General features: G+C 50.6%; 1 protein-coding gene across 1 annotated transcript in view; it reads right to left on the bottom strand.

The window, feature by feature from the left end:
• The window catches only part of HNRNPUL1 (heterogeneous nuclear ribonucleoprotein U like 1), a 35,475-nt gene extending 16,705 nt beyond the window's left edge, over positions 1-18,770 (bottom strand). The window contains exons 1-8 of the mRNA XM_081807898.1: positions 18,339-18,770; positions 14,245-14,367; positions 12,092-12,245; positions 10,252-10,325; positions 8,648-8,787; positions 6,654-6,753; positions 4,807-4,919; positions 6-208 (exon numbers count right to left, since the gene is read on the bottom strand). Of these exons, the coding sequence (XP_081664024.1) occupies positions 6-208; positions 4,807-4,919; positions 6,654-6,753; positions 8,648-8,787; positions 10,252-10,325; positions 12,092-12,245; positions 14,245-14,367; positions 18,339-18,633 (1,202 nt within the window). The 5' untranslated portion in view covers positions 18,634-18,770. The remainder of the gene's footprint in view (positions 1-5; positions 209-4,806; positions 4,920-6,653; positions 6,754-8,647; positions 8,788-10,251; positions 10,326-12,091; positions 12,246-14,244; positions 14,368-18,338) is intronic.
• Positions 18,771-21,000: the final 2,230 nt, after the last annotated feature.

The following is a 21,000-nucleotide window of genomic DNA, read 5'->3' as shown; positions in this document are numbered from 1 at the left end:
GGTGCTGGATAAAGGTGAAGCCTGGGAGGACGGAACAGTAGGGCTCCGCCCGCTGCCCGAAGTTGAACTCCACCGCACAATTCTTCACCAGGACATGAGGGTAGAGGGCCTGACCACCCAAGGCTTCCTTCTGGATTCGGAAGGCAATGCCCATCCACTTCCCATTCTTGGTGAAGGAAAGTTCCACATCATTTCCACATTCAAAGTCCTAGGAGAAAAAGCCAAAGGAAGATAATTGCCAACACTCAGCGTCAGGCATCAGGAGCCAAAGCTGGGAGGAAGGAGATGAAGGGAGTGGAAAAGACAGCCTCCCTCCCCCAGCAGATACATGAGGCGGCACCAGGAAACAGCGGAGAAGGTGCGGCCAAAGCCCTCCTTGCCCCCAAACCCCAAAGCTGGGGGATGGGACACGTGTCATTTTAGGAAGCTCCAAGTCTTGTGCCTAGCCTGGGACAAATATGAAGGAAAAGGTGATTCTGTGTGTCCTCAAGCCTAGCCAGGGCAGTCTGCGAAGAGAACAGATGGAAAGAAAGCCACAGCAGGGCCTTTTGAGTCAAGTCCAGCTCTACAAATGCTTTCATTTGTTTGTTCACCACATGTTCCGCAGCTCCTGCTCTTCCTGGTGCATAGGCCTATTGGTGATCCGGGCCTGACAGGGCTCGGGGCCTGGTGGGGAATCAGACAAGGACACTATCCTAATTTGGTAAGAGCACCTACCCAGGAGCAAGATTCTCTGAGGAGGGGACCTATAAGCCAAGTCCTGAATAATACATGGAAATGAGCCAAGTCTGCGGTGGGAGGAGACAATCCTACAGAGAAGTGTTGTTTGTGTATAAATCCGATGGTGAGAGAACAAAGGGTCAGCCTGGCTGAAGCAGAAAAGATGAGGGAGAAGAAACTTCAGGTGCAGAGGGAGAGTCAGGCGTATTTGTTCATTCAACAACCGAAGAGTTCTTATGGAGCAGCTGGAGCGTAGTGGTTAAGACTGGGAAGGCAGACTGCTTCAGCTCTGCTATTTACTAACTGTGTGACCTTGGGGTTTCATCTACAGTTTCCTTATCAAACAAGGGGGGGGGCATGACAAGATTCTATGTTGCAAAGAGGACTAAGTGGGTTAGTGGGACCAATGAGTCCGAAATGCCAGGCACTGTGGGGAGACATGGTCTCTGACCTCAGCGCTGTGAGAGGCTCTCTGTCACCTCAGGAGTTTGGACTCCACGCTGATGGCAGAGCACAGCCCCTGACTTATTTCGAGCAGGGCAGTGGCCTGCTCAAAGCCATTTGAGGAAGATCACTCTGGGTGCAGGGTAAAGGTTTACATTTAAGGGAGACTCAAAACCTGAGATCAAATGGCAGTTGAAGCAAAGCACAAGGTCAGGTTCCTGATATAAAAGTACAAGACCTGGTATTCTTTCCCTCTTGAATGGGGAGACCACCTTGGAACTTGTCCTTTAAGAAGGAGTGAGAGCCCCTTTCCCTAAATGGCTTCCTCACCACTGTCCTCAGTGCTCACAGGACACAGCTCTATACGGTCCTTATCTGTTCATCTCTAAGTGCCCACAGAGGTCAAGATCATGCACGGCAGACACACAAACATCTGCCAGAGTGAATCCTGCCCACTCCCTGCAGCAGGATCCCTGCCATATCTTCCCACCTGAGCAAGAGTGGCCCAGGTCACCTTTGCTCCACGTGGAGATGAGCATCCCGGGGGTCAGTTTCCCTCATGGCCACCAGCTTCACTCGGGGAACTTACCACATTGTACAGAAACCAGCACCCTCAACTGACAAATCCACCACCCATGGGGCCATCTGTCCAAGAAGCAAGTGTGGCCCTATTACTCCTGCTAAAACACCCTGGTGCCAGTCCAGGGCCTCAAACCTCGAAGTCATCATGCCCGGTGTTACTCAGAGCCCACCGGTTTTACGGCCTCATCGCTCACACCTCCTCGGTCGTCCCTAAGGCTCCAAGTACAGCACTCTTTACGGTCTGCTGAAATGGGTTCTACTGTTCTCGCTGCCTGGCAAGGCATTGTGTCCTCTGTTTTGTGACTGTTGAGAACTCGAGATCTAACACAAACGGGCTCCCCCTGGCTTCCCTCAGGTCATTGGTTTCCACACCTCCTCTAACCCGTCACCCCAAGCCTTTTAAAAAGTTATGGCACCCTTTGAAAAAAGGGAACTGCGCATGGCATCTTAAAAAGAGAAGTAGAGGTGCCCCGACTGAAAGTATAGTTGCAGCAGGAGTCAAGGCCTATCGTTCCACACTGGCGCACGCTCACAGAGCCTCACGCTTGGATGGACAGAGTCTGGGGGATGCTGCCATACACTGAGGACATGTTAAACTGCCGCAGCCTCTCTGGAGTGCGGTCTTGGTGGCAGCGATCGAAATTTAAAAATACACCTCTGACCCAGGAATTACACTTTCAGGAATAAACACTACAGGTGGCTTCCCACAAGAATGCAAAGATGGATGTGCCAATCACTTAGCCCAGCACTGCCAACTGTGCTCCAATGGGGAAGCAGGAGACGCTACAGGACAGAGGAGATCCAAGTGTGGAAACACAAAAAGATCCCCAAGAGACTGTGGTACATGGGAAAAGGACAAGGTGTCACTGCAGCATCGACTACCCCAGCAGAAAGCTTCCCGGGCCACCAACAGGAGACCGGCTAAATTAACACAGAGTAAACTGATGCCTGCATCAAAATACGAGGCAGCCACCAAATAAAAAGGGGAGAAACTAACCAAATGTCCACTAATGGAGAACTGATGATTTGAATATGGTAGGTACACACAACGACTGCAGACCATGTGGAAGAACAAAATCTTCTACGTAGCAACAGAAAAAATCTCTAAGATAAATAATTAAGTAAAAACCAATGTGAAGGGGCGCCTGGGTGGTTCAGTCATTAAGCATCTGCCTTCGGCTCAGGTCATGATCCCAGGGTCCTGGGATCGAGCCCCGCATCGGGCTCCCTGCTCTGCGGGAAGCCTGCTTCTCCCTCTCCCGCTCCCCCTGCTTGTGCTCCCTCTCTCGCTGTGTCTCTCTGTGTCAAATAAATAAAATCTTAAAAACAAACAAACCATGTGAAATACTGTGCTACCTTTTGTGTAAGAGAAGAAAAATGACAATCATCTTTCTTGTATTTGGATAAAGAAATCCCGAGGACTGGGGGTTCCCGTGTGGGGAGGGCATATGTGAACAATGCGGGGACGGGGAAGGTCTCCAGGAGACTTTACACTGCGTTATCTTCTGACATCTCTCTCTTGGTATCTTTGGAAACCACATAAATTCATTAACTATTCAAAAATGTTTTTAACTGAGCTAGATCTATATTATCTGTGTGAAGGAAAGACAGCCAAGATTGTTAAATGGGGGAAAAAAAAAATGCAAGGTTTAGAGCAGTTTGTAGAGCATAAACGTGGTGAATTTTTGGTTAAGAAAACATGTTTTTTATTAAAAAGATAATGAGGTCACGAAAGACAAATGAACACTGGGAAACTGTTTCACACTAAACAGCCCTGACAAGAGAACGCAATCCGTGATCCTGGACTGGATCCTGGACCAGGAACACAATTGCTCTAAAGGAAACTGCTGGGACAACTGACAAAATTTAAATGTGGACTGTGGAGGCGATAATAACATTATATCAATGTTAAATTCGATAACTGTACTGTGGTTAAGACAGCAGCTTTATTCTTAGGAAATGCAGGCTGAAGACTAAAAACTAAAGACATGATGTAGGCACCCTACTCTCCAGTTGACCAGATAGGAATCAGACACAGATACTCTGTGTTTGAGAAATGGTGAAAGCAAATTGGCAAATGTTAGAATCTGGGCAAGACTGAGATTTCTTAGGGCTTTTGAGTTTGAAATCACCTTCCAGTGAGAGTGAAGGGGAGAAAAAAAAAGAGTACACAGGTACAAATAAGAGGGAGGGAGGAGAAGAAGACCAAGAGGAAGCACCCGGGGAAGCCACCCTGCCTGAGGTCTCGTGACACACTTTACATCTAGAGCTCCTACTGATAACGGCGTTAAGTAGTATTTACTGAGCACTTACTACGCTCCAGGCATTGGTAGAAGTGTTCTAATGGACTGGCTTAATGGCCCTACACCCAACTCAGCGACTCCCATTGAGAGCAAGCTGAAATACAGGGAGGGGGCTGTCCAGGGCTGTGAGCGGAGGAGCAGGAGCTGGGTCCAGGGAGTCTGGCCCCAGAGCTGCAGCCATGGTCCCGTGTACAGCATTGTCAAGTGTCAGTCACGGTTCTCAGGGACTCAAGTTGGACCGCAGGACCGCCACCCTCTATCTTGTTCTGTTTTGCATCCATCCCCACACTTCTAGAAGACTGTGCACGGTAGGAAGCCTGGCTCAAGCAGTATGATGTGAAGGAAGGGAGAGGTTTTGGGATGAGGGGATGCCACAGCGGGCCAAGCGCCAACAGCACTGCCTTTGTGAGCAGACAGGCTATTCCACAGCGAAGAGAAAAGAAGTTCCTGGGTGTGTTTAGAAAATGTCCCTCTGGTATCTAGGACTGGAGGAAGGCTGCACACACCTGACATCCCCAAACCTCTCCAAGGTGCCGTCTGACAGCTTCGCACGGAAGACCAAAGAGGGTAGAATGGCAGAATCTTGCCCAAAACGAGAGCCAACATTCCCGTCTGGTAAAGAGAGGCAAAGAGCTATAGCAAGAGCTGCTGGACGGGGCGGACGATGGACAGAGGTATTCTGAGAAAGAAGCCTGCAGGTCCAGCTGACAGGACCAACGTTTGGTTCTGCCAACTCCCACAGGCTGCTGGCACTCACCGCAAAGCAGCCAATCACGTCATTCTCTGCAAACTTGTCTCCATAGTTCTCAAACCGGCTGTTGGTGGACTTCTTCCCAGTGCCTCCGTAGCCATAGGAGAAAGGCTCTTCGCCTGATGGAAGAAACCGTCAACGACTGGTTAAGCCCACCATGGTCCCAACAGCCTTTATGGCTGCCACATACTTTTAAAGAAACAAAACTAGTTTCTTTACTCGTTTTACTAATCAGATGCTTTTGGGGTGGGGGGAGGAGGTGAGGAAGGTCCTGCTGAAAGGAAGCCCCTCATTATGCAGAATTCTAGGGGGGGCTTGGTGGGTTTAGGTATGAAGTCTGGGGATGGGAGCCGACCTGAACCACTGCACAAACAGAGGGAGAATCTGGAAAGAGAGCGAGGAGGGGAAAGAGGAGCTAGGATGAAGGCGGACTGCATGCAGAGGCGCAACCTTCCTCGTGACACTCAACATACAGTTGAGTCTACTAATGACATCCATTTTTGGTGCCAGTGGGTTCTGGGCAGAAATCAGGCAAGGGCCTGGGTTCTGCTTCTGGAGACTATGAGGTTTACACGCTAGGGAAGGCACTGGATTTGCTCAGGCTACAGAACTGGGGGCTGAAGCAATGGGAGGAGGAGTGAGATCCTGAGGGCCCTGCCTGACACCCAGGGTGTATGGAGATCCTTGGCCAGGAACCCAAGGAGCATCCTGCCAGAAATGCAGGCGCTGACAGGCATGAATTCCAGGCGCAATGCTTCTACATACCAGCTGCTCGCCCCAGACATCTGACCACTCTGGGCTTTGAACCTTTACCTGTATCAACTACCCACCATTTACACCCAAAAACTCAGACAGAGAGAAATCGAGAGAACATAGGCATCTGAAATAAAAAGTGTGAATATCTATCTAAATGGAACTGTACATTCCTGACTTAACATTTCTACTTTTAAGGGTCAGTCTTAAGTGAACAGTCAGATCATTACACACAAGGATAGCTCAAGAGTTTAACTGCAAAAAATTGCAATCAACTTACATGATCCACAGAACACTTACTTGTAAGTGACACTACTACAAAATGGAAAATTGTGCAGTGGTCAAACAGTTCTACTTACTTACAAAAATATGCCCAGCATCTATTAAGTAGGAAAAAAAAACCAGGCTACAAGATAGTACCATAGTGTGACCCAGTTTGAGATATACAAAGAACAAAAGAACTGTCCAGAAGACTGTAGATAAAAATGTTAACACTGGTTATCTCGCAGGTTTGGGAGGATTTTCATTTCCCCCTCTCCGTACGGCCTGAACTGTTATAAAGAGTACACATTCTCATAATCAGAATGTTTGTATGACCAAAGCAAAAGGTCTCTGCATGGGTCATCGAAATCAGTCACCTGGGGCCGGATGTCACTTGAGGCCCGTTGAACATTCAAACCCTCTCAATGGGCAGCCCCTCTCTCTGCCAACCAGCCCCCTGCTCTCTGCTTCCCCTTCTACTCTGGGTTTGGCTCTGGACAGAAAACCCCAGACAGAACTGAATGGGACTTGAGGAACTTATTTTCAGCATGGTTTGAGGACAGAAGACAACTGATCTTTTTAAAGAAAGGGATCAGCCTTCTAAAGAGAACTGTGGACCCTCTCCTAAAAGATAAAGAATCAATTTCTCATAGAAAAGTTAAGATGACTGTGGTCCTTCCAGTTGAATCCTGTACACCTGAAGACAGGCAGGAGGTGTCCCACCCTGGGCTAGCTGTGTTCCGAGTCCCATGCTGGGAAGAGAAGTTTAGGAAGCTTGAGAATCCAGGGACAGAGGCAGCTGCACTACTATCTGGACTGCTAGGCTGCCCTCCCCTTACCCAGCTGCGTGCTGCAGGAGTCCAGGGACCAGCCGATACGGACGACGTGCGGGTCGGGCTCTGTGGAAGGAAGGTGCTTCACGGAGATTTCCTCATTGATCTGGGGACAAAGAATAAGAGGGCTCAGAACTGATGCTCGGAGGCTTGCAGGTTACAAGGCAATACAAGAGGGCAGCACGCAGGCATTAAAAATCAGCAGTGGCTCTTGTTGCTGGGGAAAAGCCGCTCAGAAGGGCCTGTGGCACTGAACCCAGGGACTCTGAGGGGCTCAGGAAGTACAGCGCCACAGAGACAGGCACTTCAAAATGTAGTTGTTTTTTTAAAAAAAAATTTATTTATTTTTTTGACAGAGAAAGAGAGCACAAGCAGGGGGAGGGGCAGAGGGAGAGAGAGAAGCAGGCTCCCCACTGAGCAGGAAGCCCGACGCGGGGCTTGATCCCAGGACCCTGGAATCATGACCTGAGCTGAAGGCAGATTCTTAACCGACTGAGCCTCCCAGGCACCCCATAAATATAGTTATTTTTCAATTTTAACATGCTGCAAGGGAAATGGGGACTTTCCTACTTAGCGTAGAAGGATAAATTGGCACCATGTCTTTGGCAGGCAATTTAGCAACCTCTATCAAAACTGCAAATGCATATGCTCTATAACCCAGCAATTCAACTTCCAGTTTACAGATGCACCCATAGGTGTACGCGTGACCACACGACACACGCGCAAGGATATTCAGTGTGACACGGTTTATATTAAAAACAACTCCCCCCCCCCCCCCCCGCCAAACCATCAGTAGGGCACTGCCAAAAATAAAATTAAAAAATAAGGCGCTGCCACGTTACGGCACATCCATGCCACAGAATAGATGAAGCAGCCAGAGAGCGAAGCACGGCTGAGGTACAGGGACGGAACCTGTCATCCAAGACACGGTACTAAGTACAAAAAGCAGAAAGAATGAACCGCGCCTTCTGACTTACCTTACAGGTTAGACTGCCTAACAACCCTACCTATCTGTTATTAGTTGGTGGCTTCTGTAAAGTTAACCTATTCTGTTGACTTTTGGATGCACATTTCCACATTTTGATGTGTCCCAATCAGGGTAGATCTTACAACTGATGTGGTAAGAAAGCACTCTGGAGGTTTAATTGACAGTGTTTCTCTGAGTGGCACACAAGACAATGTGCAACTCAAAACCGACAGACTTAGTCAATCAAAAATGATAATCCTTGGTCAGCTTGCCCCTCTAAAAAACGAGGAGCGTAGTGCCTATTTCATGATGGTACAGTGGGGATTAACGGAGATGTCCATGTAAAGAGCCCGGCACCGTTATCTAGTGCGTGCAAACAGTTCTGTAAATACTAGCGGTCATAAATAAGTTTGGATTTACAAGGGACACGCAAGAAACTGTTAACATTGTTATTTCTGGAGAGTAGAATGGGGACTAGGAGGATCTGAGTCTAACTTCTGCTTTTTTTACCCTACACTCTTCTGTGCTATCTGAATTTTCGCTGAACACGAGACTGTGCCATTTTTCTAAACATAACCTGACACGAACCGTGGGGAGACAATGGTAGAGGACGGCCTGGTGGCTCTTTGCCCAGCTCTCCTTCTGGCCTCTCTTTAACTGGCAGGGTCCACTTCCATTCTTTCTAGCTCATTTTTCTTCCAAACAAATCCTTTTCCCAGTTCTACAAACATGTTATCCCTAGTGAGGTTGGCTGTATGATACCTGGGTCAAATCTCACTAAAGGGAAAAATTTTTAAAAATCCCACCAAGGAAAAATCAGCTTGATGAGGCACTGTACGGTTGGCTCGCTTTCCCAATAGGGCGTTCAGCAACGACATGGTTCTCGAGTCCATCGTGCTTTTTTTGCTTGGACACACATAGTCTATGCTCAGTCTCTTTTACAGTCGTGGCTCTGACCCAGTAGCTGATGAACGGCTCATGCCAAAGGACGGACCTGCTTTCCGTTCCTAACCCCTCAGTTGCTCCCACTCACCTTCATCTCAAAGCACACACGGCCCCTTCTGACTCCATAGCTGGCACGGGCTCCTGACCACAGGTAGGCAAAGCCCTCAATCGTGAGAGGGTAGCCACTGCTCCGGTCTCGGGCCACCTTGAAGTGGAGATCGCAGTTATCTGTGAGGAAAAAGCTGGGAGTTAGCTGATGTCTTGAAGATCAAGAGAGGGAGAGGCACAGGCAAAGAAAAGTCCTCCAAGAGCGTTAACCAGGAGTACGCAAGCAGACACATCGTGCGGGCAGGGTTCTGAGAAACCAGCACACCAGCTAGCCGTTCTCCCACTCGGTAGCAAGGCTCCGGACTACTGCAAACTCGCCGGCACAGGAAAAGCAGCCATCACACAAAGGAACTGGGCTCTCCACCTGGCTGCGGTCCAAGGATGGCGGTCGGAGGAGCCCCCAGAAATTGTACACAAATGCACTTTCCGGGAAGGTACATGTGATAGGGAAAGGGTCCGTATCTCATCATGTTCAAGGGACTTAGCACAGGGAAATGGTTAGGGTGTATGGCTCTGGGATTAGCCTTTACATGCTAAGTCTATCGGTTTGGGAGCCAGACTCCTGCTGTCAAGAGCTACACAAACATCTGACCCAGACCCACACTCGCCACCAGGCACCACTGTCCAGGTGCACCGCAGGCTCCCACCTCTTCTGTGGGTCTTGGACTCTCCTGCTGGAGCTCCGACTCTTCCCACTCTTCAAAGGGCCCGTCAGGCCTCCAAGAAAGTCTTTTCCTGACCACCCCATCTTTTCTGTAAAGGCTGAGAGTTGTGGTCTGTACATTTGGCATTTGATCGGCCACCACTTCACTGACCACTGCCACCCTATACTTAAAAAAAGTTTAGCTTTACTCTGGGTATATGGGCTTTGAGATCCTATGATAGAAGGGACTGTGTACGAGGTGTCTTTCTCTCTTCCAAAGTACAAAGCCACTGCTCTATAAATGTGAGCTATGCAAAAAAATACACGAATTGTTGTTAAGTTTTGGCTCTGTTGAAAAGTACAGTGTTCTCAGACACGATCTGGCTTCATTTAAAGTCAGGTTCCCAGGTTCTACCGCTGAGATCCTGTCTGAGGAGAGGCAGGATCTCTTATCACCACTACCCCTAGGGTTCAGATGCATAGTCAAGGGGAAGCCACTTATCCAGTGGAAAGAAACTGGAGGACGGAGAGCAGGGCGGGCCAGGCTAATGCCTCTGAGGACAAGGTGGCATTAGTTTCACCAGGAATGTGAGCAGTAGATGGAAACTGGGGGACTGGTCATCAAAGAGTTAAGTTTCCCCAGCTGCACTCAGGTTCCCTTCTTGGTTAGCTGACAACCCCCTGGGTGTTCGGGGTTTTCCAAATTGCCCTCGTACCCATTCTGAGGAGTGTTACTGAAAGTTCTCTGAGGTATCAGGGCAGGGTTATACCTCCCTGAAGAGAAGGTGAAAGAAGAAAAACGACCTGCCCAGGATCCCAGGTAGAGCTGGGAGATCTTCAGCCTCTGAACCAGTACCCTCGCTCCAGAGCCCAGTTTCTCACATCCCAGTTTCCCAGTACTGACTGCAAAGTAGAATCAGATAGGCACCCCAAGGACTCACATGTGTCGATGGCAACAAGGGTGTCATCAAAGTCATCTTCGTCCTCTTCAGCGGGAGGTTGAGGAGAGCGGCCCCTGTCAAGAAAAAGGGTTAAGTCCCATGAGAACAGTTGGATGAGCACAAAGCAAGGGAAATGAAGGTTCTGTTGGAATTGACAAGTGGCCTCCAGATTGCTTCCTGGATTTCAGTTTCTTCCCACAGAGCTTAGCAAAAGCACTCGGCCACCCTACACCCTTGCCATGAGAGCAATGACTGTTAACTCCTAGAGTGAGGACAGGGACTAGAGAAGGTGCCCTCTGCTCAAGAGGGCCAGCAGAATCATTTAGCTAGCTTGTTCAAAGATGACTCCCCTCACACCCCAAGATTCTAAGCCACGCCCTGTGCATGTTGAGAGCTGCCTCCATACTGGCCTCTGTTACCGATGGGAGGATACAGTAGTCCAGCAGGGACTGGGCCAGAAAGGGGACTATGCAAGGGCTCAGATCAACCCCAGTCATCACAATCTGTCCACATCTTCCTAAGACTCTATATCCGCAAGTGTTTGAAATGACCCATTTTTTTTTCAGTCTCTTTCGGTCAAGTGTCCTAAATTATGAATGAGACTCATCTCCTACCAAAACACCAAAATGGGACTAATGTTAAAATACTGCTGGTTTCCACTTATAGGAATAAAGGAGAAACGTAGAAGAATGGGGCCCAACGCGCAGGGTCCTGCCTGGGACACTGGACCCTTGTCCACCGTGTGCCTGGATCAAGTAGCCGAGGCCCATCTGGGAGGCTTCCCTCTGGTGAGTGCCCTTCCAGCCCTGCCAGTCCAGGGCCAGCACAGAGACCTGTACAAGGAAGGAGCGCATCACACAGGAAGTCTATCCTAGAAAGCTTTCCCTGCCAACCTCAAGTTGGAGCAAGTATTCCTCCTTTGGTCTCCACAGGCAGGCAGCTTAGGCCTCTGCTCTGCAGGAGGCACTGGGAGAAACTCCTAAGAGGTGGTTCCACATCGTATCTTTAGTCACAGCCAAGAGACCCAGGCCCTGTCTCAGAGTCACAAGCCATGAGAGGATGGAGTCCACCAAGTAGGAAATAAAATGTGTCAGACAACTAGTCTAGATGAGTAGAGAAGGAATGGTCATTCCTAGTTTGTGATCAGAAAACTCTTCACCCAGAAGCTGAAGGAGGGGAGGGTAGGATTGGGGCTGAGCAGAGGGTTGGAGAGGGCTTGTCAGGAAAGGAAAATGCCCAGGGTAGAGAGGCCACTCCCTCCTCTAAATCTCCTGACACTCACACGCATCCTGCCTACTGGCCCCACTAGGTTGTGGCGTACTTGTGTGTCTATCTCAGGCCCTACACTGGGACCAAAAGAGGGCAAAACCCACTGTCCAAATCATCCATGTCCCCAGTGTCCAGCCCAAGGGCAAGCACCTTGTGAAAGGAGCATGAGTGTGACGATGAATAAACGAGGAGACAGACGGAAGGGTGTGTTTGGGAGAAGAGTCAGGAAATAAATCTTTCCATCAAGGCATATTAAGCAGCCACGAAGAAAAGGACACCGTACAGGACAACAGGGCTGTGAGGCAAAGGACTGAAAAGGCAGGTTGGCACCTCACATGCGAAAAGCAAAGTGTTTGGACTTTATCCTGAAGGTAATGAGAAGGGAGGAGCTGAGGGAAGAAGCAAAAGTTTAGCAAAGCTGAATCTGGCAGTGAGTGCAGGGAGGGCTGAGCGAGTGTGTAAGGGCAGGGAGAGCCCTGCCCCCTTCGTTAGTCCAAAGGTCCCAGCGGGCACCAGGCTACGGACACAGAAACCTACTGGGAAAAGGGGGACTATGGCCTCACACACCCACCTCCTATCTTCTCGGTGCTCGAAGTACCCCCGTCCCCGGTTTTCTTCATAAGGCCTCTTGCGACTCTGGAACTGCTGTCTGTCTGGCTTGAGTTGAGATGCTTCGGGCGGGAGGAAGCTGGCGGGTGCTTCTTGCTTCATCTCTGTCTTCACTTCTGTCAGGACAAATCCAGACAGTCAAGACACTTGGAAACTCCCTAGTTATCACTTTTCTGGTCCCTTTTACCTCAGGAGATGTTGGCAGGGTCCTGACTACAGTGATGATGGGCTGGGCACAGGCAGCTTGCTGGGTTCAACGGAAGCCTGCCAAGGGAGCCAAGAAGGCCGTACTGGAGAACAGGGCCAGGGTAAAGGGGGGCCGGAGATGGCCAGCCAGGCCCATCAGCGCTGGCAGTTGATGAGGTGACAGATGTCAGTCAAATAACTCTCAGGCTTCAGGGGGAGGAAGAGGGGACTTCAGTACTGAATAAAGGCAAGCTCTCTTAAAGGCCCACCCAAAGATAGAATGGCTGCCTTTGGCTACTTTGCCAAAGGCCCCATGAAAGCTGGCAGCTACCTGGGCCCACACCAAGCAGGAGAGAGCCCTAGAAAATTTCTAAGATCCCTTTAAACTGAGATCCCATGATCCGACATTCTCCAATTTCTCCTCCCAGAGAATCTCTCCCAACTCAGTTCTTACAAAGCTTCTTTAGTCTGGTGGCTGGGGGGGTGGGTGTCAATTCAACAGGACATTGTGGTCCCACAGCAAACACCACTGGCTTCAGTCACTCTACCACAAAGCCCAGAATCACTGCAGAAGTGGGGGGTGGGTGGAGGGTCTGCACTCAGGCCAGCCTACAGGTGTGACGGCCTTATTAAGTCACACCACAAATAGAAAGTCAGGATGGGATAACATGCTGTAAACCACAGGAAAGGCCCAGTCTCAGGCAGACCTCAAGAATCAGAACCAAGAATCTAAGAACCTAATCAAGAGCAAACTGGAACCAGAATCTATGCCTGATGCTGTAGATCACTCACATCTCCTCACTTCAGCACTCAACCCAAGACCACCTTGGATCACTCCCTAGCTCTGGCACATACAGAGAAGGCTCCTGGGCCTCCAGGGCAGGGACTGCGCTCACCCATCTGAAGAGAGCGTCCGTGGTCCCAGCACAGAGCTGCGCTCACAGGAGGCCCTGATAAGTGTCTGTTGGTAACACACAGAAAATACTCTCCTTGGGCCAAATGATTCCACAAGTCTCACAGAGCCTGACACAAATCTGCAGTTTAACCTACATTAAAATTAAAATCCTGAGGATTTCACTTTGTGGATGAACCAAGATGGGAATTAGATACAATCAACTAGATTCACTAAGGAAAGGCACCAGGGCCACAACACAGTGAAAGGAACACAAGACTGGGAAGCAGTCCTGGCTCTGTCATTACTCAACAATGGGACCTTGCTTTCCAAATAGTAGGACGCAAATGGTTGGGAATGCTCATTAACCAATAGCAGTGACCCAGGCACCGGTTTCCCAGGTTCTAACCCCAGCTCTGCCATCAGACAAGCCACCTCCCCAGTCTATAAAATGGGAGGCGAGAGCGGAGTTACATCTGGTGTTCCCAAACTGACACTACAGGGAACTTTGTTCTACAAAGACATACTTGGGAAACCCTGGGTTTAAATAATATGACACAGGGTTTTTTTCAGTCCAGGACTTCTCAGGGCCTTTAATGCTCTGAGTACAGTGATTCTCCCAGGGGTGGGATAGCACATGCTACATATTCCAGATATATTTTGGCCAAGGAACCCTTTCCTGGGAAGTCCCTAATGATATCTCCTAGAACAATATTCTTCAGAACATGGGAACAACTGGACTAGATTTAGAAGGTCCTTGCTGGATTCTACATTCTAAGATTTTAAATAAGACTCAAGTACTGGCCTCTGAGTCTAAACTCTCCAGGGTGTTGGTACTAACATCTGAAAACAGATACCATGAAGACTCCCCTCTCTCAACATCTGGGAGCAGGATTAAATTCTCTCCTTCAGAAGAACCTTGCGAGAGTGACTGCCAAATGGACTGCCCAAGAGGAAGACAGGCTTTAGGCAGAGGGCACGGGCCACGTACAGATTCTGTTTCCCTCAAAAGAGACGTACAACGTGCACGTTCCCACCTGGGCGATAGGCCTGCTGCTGCTCCATTTCCAGCGGTCTCCTCTCGTAGCCAGACTCGTTCTCTTGCTTGATGACCTGGCTCTCATAGAATTGGTTTTGCCTGGTAATATTGTCCATGACATCTTAAAACAAAAGATGGCCAGTTAGAAGGGTGCTTCTTGGGACCGGAGGTGGCTTTCTGGTGCTACACGATGTCATCCCCACTGGAAACAGTCTGCCAAAGGCTAAAAGGTGGGACAACACCTTCAGATGGAAACCTATCTGGGCAGTCAGTGGCCCCAGCTGCCTGAGGACATGCCCTCTCATCCCTCAAATGGCTGGTGATGCATCTGTGACTGGGTTGTACAGAATCCCAACAAATAAAACCAACTGAGGTACAACTGCTCTGGTTAAAGTGAGGAGACAGGAGGATCAGAGAAGGTATCCAGCTTGACCTTACCCCCAAAGTCCCGACTCCAGGGCTGGGGCAACTCTACAGACAACTGGGACTCCATGCAGCAGTTTAAAATCCACCAGTCTGGCTGTCCTCTGACATGGTGTAATGCGTAAGGAGTTGGCTTTAGGGCACAAATCAGTCTTCTGCCTGGCCCAATTCACTCCCATCTGCACAGTCAACCCTCTTTACGAAGCTCTTCCACCCCCCAATAGCTGCAAAGATAAAGGTATCCATGGGTGCCTCGGTGGCTCAGTTGGTTAAGCGCCTGCCTTCAGCTCAGGTCATGATCCCAGGGTCCTGGGATTGAGTCCCAGGCATCGGGCTCCTTGCTCAGCAGGGAGCCTGCTTTGCTTCTCCCTCTGCCTGCTGCTCCCCCTGCTTGTGCTCTCTCTCTCTAATAAATAAATAAATAAAATCTTTAAAAAAAAAAAAAAGATAAAGGGTATCCAACGCAGCTGAAAGGGAAATGGGAAATGGGGGGAGGGAGAAGGAAAGGAACTGTTAAGAAAACAGGAGTCCTAACAGTGGCCTTTAGACTCATTAGGGAATATGTCCTGAAATATTTAGAGCTAGGTGGGAAGGGTCCTGAGAAAGTGTCTTATAGAATAAGACTAAGAATAGAAGCTTATTCTTATTAGAATAATGTTAACTATCCATGGAGTGCATACTACACACCAGACCCTGGGGTACAGCTAAGAGTAAGCTTGCCCCACTGAAGCCTTCAGGTTAGTGAAACAGACATACATTAAACAAATACTTAAACACAAAAAGCAAATTCTAATTGTGCTCACATCTATGAAGAAATTAAGACAGGGACCAGAAAGTAACAGAGAAGCCTTGACTCAAAGAATACATAGGAGAGGGCGCCTGGGTGGCTCAGTTGGTTAAGCGACTGCCTTCGGCTCAGGTCATGATCCCAGGGTCCTGGGATCGAGTCCCACATCGGGCTCCCGACTCGGCGGGGAGCCTGCTTCTCCCTCTGACCCTCTCCTCTCTCATGCTGTTTCTCTCTCGCTCACTCTCCAATAAATAAATAAATAAAATCTTTAAAAAAAAAAAAAAAAAAAAGAATACACAGGAGAGAGCTCAGTGATGAGAAGAGAGGAAACATTCATGGGGTTGGAATAACATGTGAAAGCTCAGAGGTGAGACTAAACCCAGAGTAGCAAACTCAAGAAGACCCTTGCAGCCCAAGCCAGAGAGAAGTTTGGAAAGCCAGGATGAGCAGCAAGCAGGCTTTCCACCCCAGGGGCAAGCTCTGCTAGGTGCCTCTAGGGCCCTACTAGTGGCTGTGCCAGGACCGGCAGAACCACAGGGAAGGAGAGACTCTTCTGCCACTTGCTAACTGACTGGATCCTTTCTCAGAGGACAAATACATCTGGGCACAAACCAGGTGCAGCCCAAAGGGAGGAAAATAACAGATCACATGGTTTGTTACAGCCCTGTTTACCAGAGCTTGAAGGAAGGGTTGCAGCAGGGCATGAAGGGGGCTCAGAGGGTTTTGTTGCAGGGGTAAAGGGAAAAAGGAAGAAATAGAGTATCTCCTTAAATGGAACACAGGGAGGGCTTTTCAAACCATTCGGTTTCTTCTAGGCTCCAAGCACAGTGCTCTTCTTCCCACAAATATTCACACCCCTCTTCTCAAGAATTGCTCCTGTGCCCACAAAGGAAGCCACACCCGGATAAGCCATGATTCTGGGGTCCTTCTCCACTCTAAAACATCCACCTCCTAATAACAGGCAGGCCCAGTGCTAAGCTCCCTACACATGTGACCTCATTCAATAACAATCCTGGGGGGCACTATTATTATCCCTGTTGTGCACACAAGGAAACCACTTGGAGGTACACTGACTTGCCCAAGTCATAGAGCCATCTTTAAAACAAAGTCCGTCTGAGTCTAACATGCCCTCTTCTGAGGCACCTCTGGCCACTGGGCCTTCCTCTTAGGCATTCCTGCCAGGGCCTCTCCTGCCCTACACATGCACACTGGGCCACTCCTCCTCCCTTCACAGGTCTCTGCAAGGGGAAGTATTCTTCCCCACACGGGCACATGGGCCCTGGACAATCCCTAGGCTGCCCCCACTGCAAATCTATACTCCAGGACATCCCACCTTTCATGAACGAGTCAGTAAGCACCCAATGCCAACTCAATTTCTTGTCTCTTCTCTTGCCCCCTTGCTCTCCTCATTCTCTTACCCCATGGCACCCTCTTTTCAGAGAAATACCACAAACGCTGGATGCCAGAGTCTTTTCTACTTACTCCTTAACTTCTCCAATCCCCACTCCGGCTAGAAAACCACACTTTTATAACTCCAGATTTCCTCCCTTCCATACCAGGGCCTTCTCTCTTCAGACAATCATAGATCTACCCTATAACTTCTCGTTCCGAGTCATACCTTCTGGCTCTTGCAGCGGTTCCCTACTACACCCTGAGACCCCCAATCCCTGGGCACACAAGTAACTTTTTCTGGGGACCAAGGAGCCTTCTCGTGAAGGAGACACTCAGCCTCAGAAACACTTCCCTCGCTCCATCCTGAGGCCCCTAGCCAAGTCAACAGATTTTCTTTCTCTTTCCATTCTATACTCTCTCCTCTCCCATATTTGCTAGCCACATATACACTCCTGTACTGGACACAAGGATCCTCTGTCCCCCAGATCCTTCATCAACTTCAAACTCCACCAATTTGCTATCTGCCCCACCCCACTCCCAGCTATCTCTGTTCTTCAAACACTCCATACTGTTAATCCAAGACCATTCAGCAGTAGCCACCAGATTACCTGTCCTCAGAACCTACCCAGCTCAAGACCTCTTGGTTCGCTGCCCAGTGAAGCATCCTTCCCTCCCCTGCCTGCCTCCAGTGACCAGGGTTCCCTAAACCTCCTCTGAAGTCAACCAGAAGGTCCCCAGATTTCCCAGCACCGAATGCCCAAGTTGGCCCTGCCTCAACGTTGGCCTTCCAGCCCTGGATCTCAGAGTCTCCCAGGCCATCCTCGGACAGAGGTGGGTCCCTCACAGTCCAAACACACAGTAGTCTCCCACATTCCCTAAATGCTCACTAGCCAAATACCAGAGCACCCAGTCCATCAGATCCTCCCCCTGGCCAGACACCAGCACCTCCATCTCACTAACCCATCCCAGTACCAAATAGGAGAATTCCCTATACCCCACCCAGCAGCAAACTCCAAGATCCTCTATTCTCAAAACTCCCAGCTCTAAAAACACGGCTCCGGACGCCCAGCCCATACGCTGGGCTTAGCAGAGCCCTCAAGCCCACCCAGCTCCAAACCCTGAAATCGTCATTTCCAAGACCCTCCTCAGCCCGCGATTAGAAAACCTCTTGTTCTTCCGACACTTGGGCTCCAGAAACCACGGCTTCCGGTCTCCGAGCACTAGGCTCCGGAATCCTCTACACCCCCCGGACCTTCCTCATCTCCGAAACCCAGTGCCCCCACTCCAGTATCTCCCCTGCCCCGAATGCCAGGGTCCACCCTCCGGTCGTCCCGAGGCCCACGGCCCTAGATCCTTTTCAGCGGAGGGTAGCGGGATCCCCCAATCCTCAGGCCATCTCCCCGACCTCAGGCGCCGGGCTCCGCGTCCCACAGCCCTTCCTCGGCCCGGACTCCAGGCTCCCCGACCCCCGCCCCGCGCGCTCTCACAATGTCCGTCCGGCCCCGAGTAGCCGCCAGGCTCCGAGTGCGGCTGCAGCCCGGACGGCGGTGGCTGCGCGGTCCCCTCCAGCTCGGAGCCCCCCTCGGTCTCGACCTCCTCGTTGTTGTGCCCGGGTCGCCCCGGTTCGTCGTCGGCCTCGAGCTCCCGCTCGTCGTCGGGCTCCTCGGCCTCCAGCGCCGCCTGCAGCCGCTCAGCAAGCTCGGCCTTGAGGCCGCGAGTGTCCAGGCCGCGGCGCTGCAGCTCCTCGCGAAGTTCGTTCACCTTCAGACGGCGCACATCCATGGCCCGGGCCCCCGGGGCGGCCCCCGAGCCCGGCCCGGCCTCCCAGGGCTCTGTCCCCCTTAAACCTTTCCTGTCAGGAGGCGAAGGGGGAAGGGGGGGGGGCCCACTCCAATGGCGGCGGCGGCTCAAAATGGCCGCCGCCGCCACCTCCCCCTCCTCCGTGGCCCCATGCGATGCAACACGGGTGCCAATTGGCCATCGCGTGAAGGCAACGGGCGCGGGCCGGGAGACTCAGCCAATCAGAGAGCAGCTTTCAAAAGAACGGCAACGAAAGGGCTCAGGGGTTGCAGGGAGGAAGCGTTGGCCTACGTCGCTGCCGCCGCCGGGGCGGAGGGCGGGAAAAGGCGGGAGGCGGAGCACGCGGTGATTGGGTAGCCCCCGCGCGCCCGCTCCCGTAGGGTCAAATGAAGAAAAAGGAGTAAAGACCTGGTCCAATCAGCGATGGGATCTCAGAAAGAAGCCCGTCCCGCCCCCCCAAAACACTCTCGGCCTTTCCTGCGCGGTCCTTTCATCAAACTGGGGTCTCCTGTAACACATACCCTGATTGGTCTAGATCTCCCGCCCCTAGAGGAGTCCAAGCGGGTAAAACCACTAGAACCAATCAAATGGAGGGTCGGCCGACCAACTCCCCCGCCTCCTTTCACTGTTGCCTTTAAGAAACCGGAAAGATGAATTCGCGAAGGATCCGCCCCTTGCCGTTCGGGCGGTTTCAAAACAATCTGCCCACCAATCGCAATTATTGTTTTATCTCACTGAAGCTAGTACAGTGGGATCGCTTTAGGAAAAGCTAACCAGATTGGCCGTTCTTCAGCGGACGGCTTCACAAACGTCGCTGTAGAGGGAGGCCGACGAGATAAAGTAGATAAATTATCCTTAATCTGGAAGAAACTCAGTTGCCTTTATGGAAAGGAACCTTTTGACTTCAGAGAGTACCGGAGGTTTGAAGATAGAGGCTAAGCTGACAACGGGAGAAAAGTTGAAAAGGAAATCGCACCCTCTTCCCTTTGATAGTTCATCTCAAGGGGCGCCTCTTTCCACGATCCTAGCCTCGCCGCCGTCTTTCTCTATGGTTGGTATCTTACGTGGAATGGGCGCTCTGCACGCGACCATAGAGCCTTCCCCTCCGGGAAGACCTCCAGAAGTTCGCGGGTCTCTACCCCAAATCCTCTAAACCGCGGTTCAGTAGTTCTGGCTGTTTGGCGTCTGTACTGACAAGTTCAAGCACACAAAGTTCGTAGTTCAGCCTCACGCTACAAACGCAAACGCCACAGAGTTTCGCAATGTCTACCGCTGCACCACCTGTCGCCTCTTAACTCAAAAGACACAAAACTTCTGTATAAGATACACAATCGGGATACACAATGCAAACGCCCGCTGCCCACTGAGCCATACCGTAAGCCCACAAAAAACGCACACTACTTAGACAAAAACACACACGACACAGATAAACAAATGGCCGTGAGTCAGATCAGATGCATCAATGAAGGGCACAAATACACCAAACTGCGGTGTCGATGTGGCCACTCAGGTCCGCACAGACAGGCGGCATCAAATGAGAAAGACAAAGGACAGTTACGCTACACGCTGACACGGCCGCCTCGACACACAGCACCCACTCAGAAACGGGGCAGACACTCACGTGGGCCCGGAGGTTCCAGTCCAGACACCCCGCCCCTCGCCCACGTCCGACTTCCTCTCCTCCCAGCTTCCCACAAGGATTTGTTCTAAAAAAGTTCGTGGCCCGGATTGAACTGTCCTCGGTTCCCAGGAGGCGCCACCGGGGGGCGTCCGGGCGCTGCCGAGGGTGTCTCCATGTGCTGCCGGATACACCCAGGAACGCGGGCCCTCGATTGCGTGCAAAGCACTGTGGTTTGTCTTGGCAGGAATCCCTTTGTGGGCCCGTGATGATTGGAGGTGTTCTGTGCTGTGTTTCTATGTGCATCTGAACATTTGAGTCTGTGAGTACCTGTTGTACTCTGTGTGTCTCTGTGTTTACTCTTTGTAATCTGTGTTACTCTAGTTTCTTCCTATTCCTGGTGAATATCTGCCTCTCAGATATTTGTAAATATGTTTGTATCTATGTCATTTTTCCCGTCTGTTACTATATGTGTCTGAATTTCAGTGTCTCTTATTTGTGGCAAAGTGCCTGAGTATGTCCTAATGGGTCTGTTACTTTGGGGTGGGGAAGAGAGTGTCTCTGACACTGAGTATCTAAGTGCCTGTTCCTCACTAGGGATCTCAGACAGTCTGTGTTTGTTTCGTGTCTTTTTGTCTACGGGTATGCTCATTTCTACCCTCTTTGTAAAGGGAGAACTCCTAGACCCCACCAAACCCTTCTTTTTACTGATGCGGAAACGGAGCTGCCAG

The sequence above is a fragment of the Leptonychotes weddellii genome, chromosome 16 (genome assembly GCF_054177405.1).
Source record: "Leptonychotes weddellii isolate Sample4059 chromosome 16, ASM5417740v2, whole genome shotgun sequence".
NCBI lineage: Eukaryota > Metazoa > Chordata > Mammalia > Carnivora > Phocidae > Leptonychotes > Leptonychotes weddellii.
This window is presented reverse-complemented; position numbering and strand designations above follow the sequence as displayed.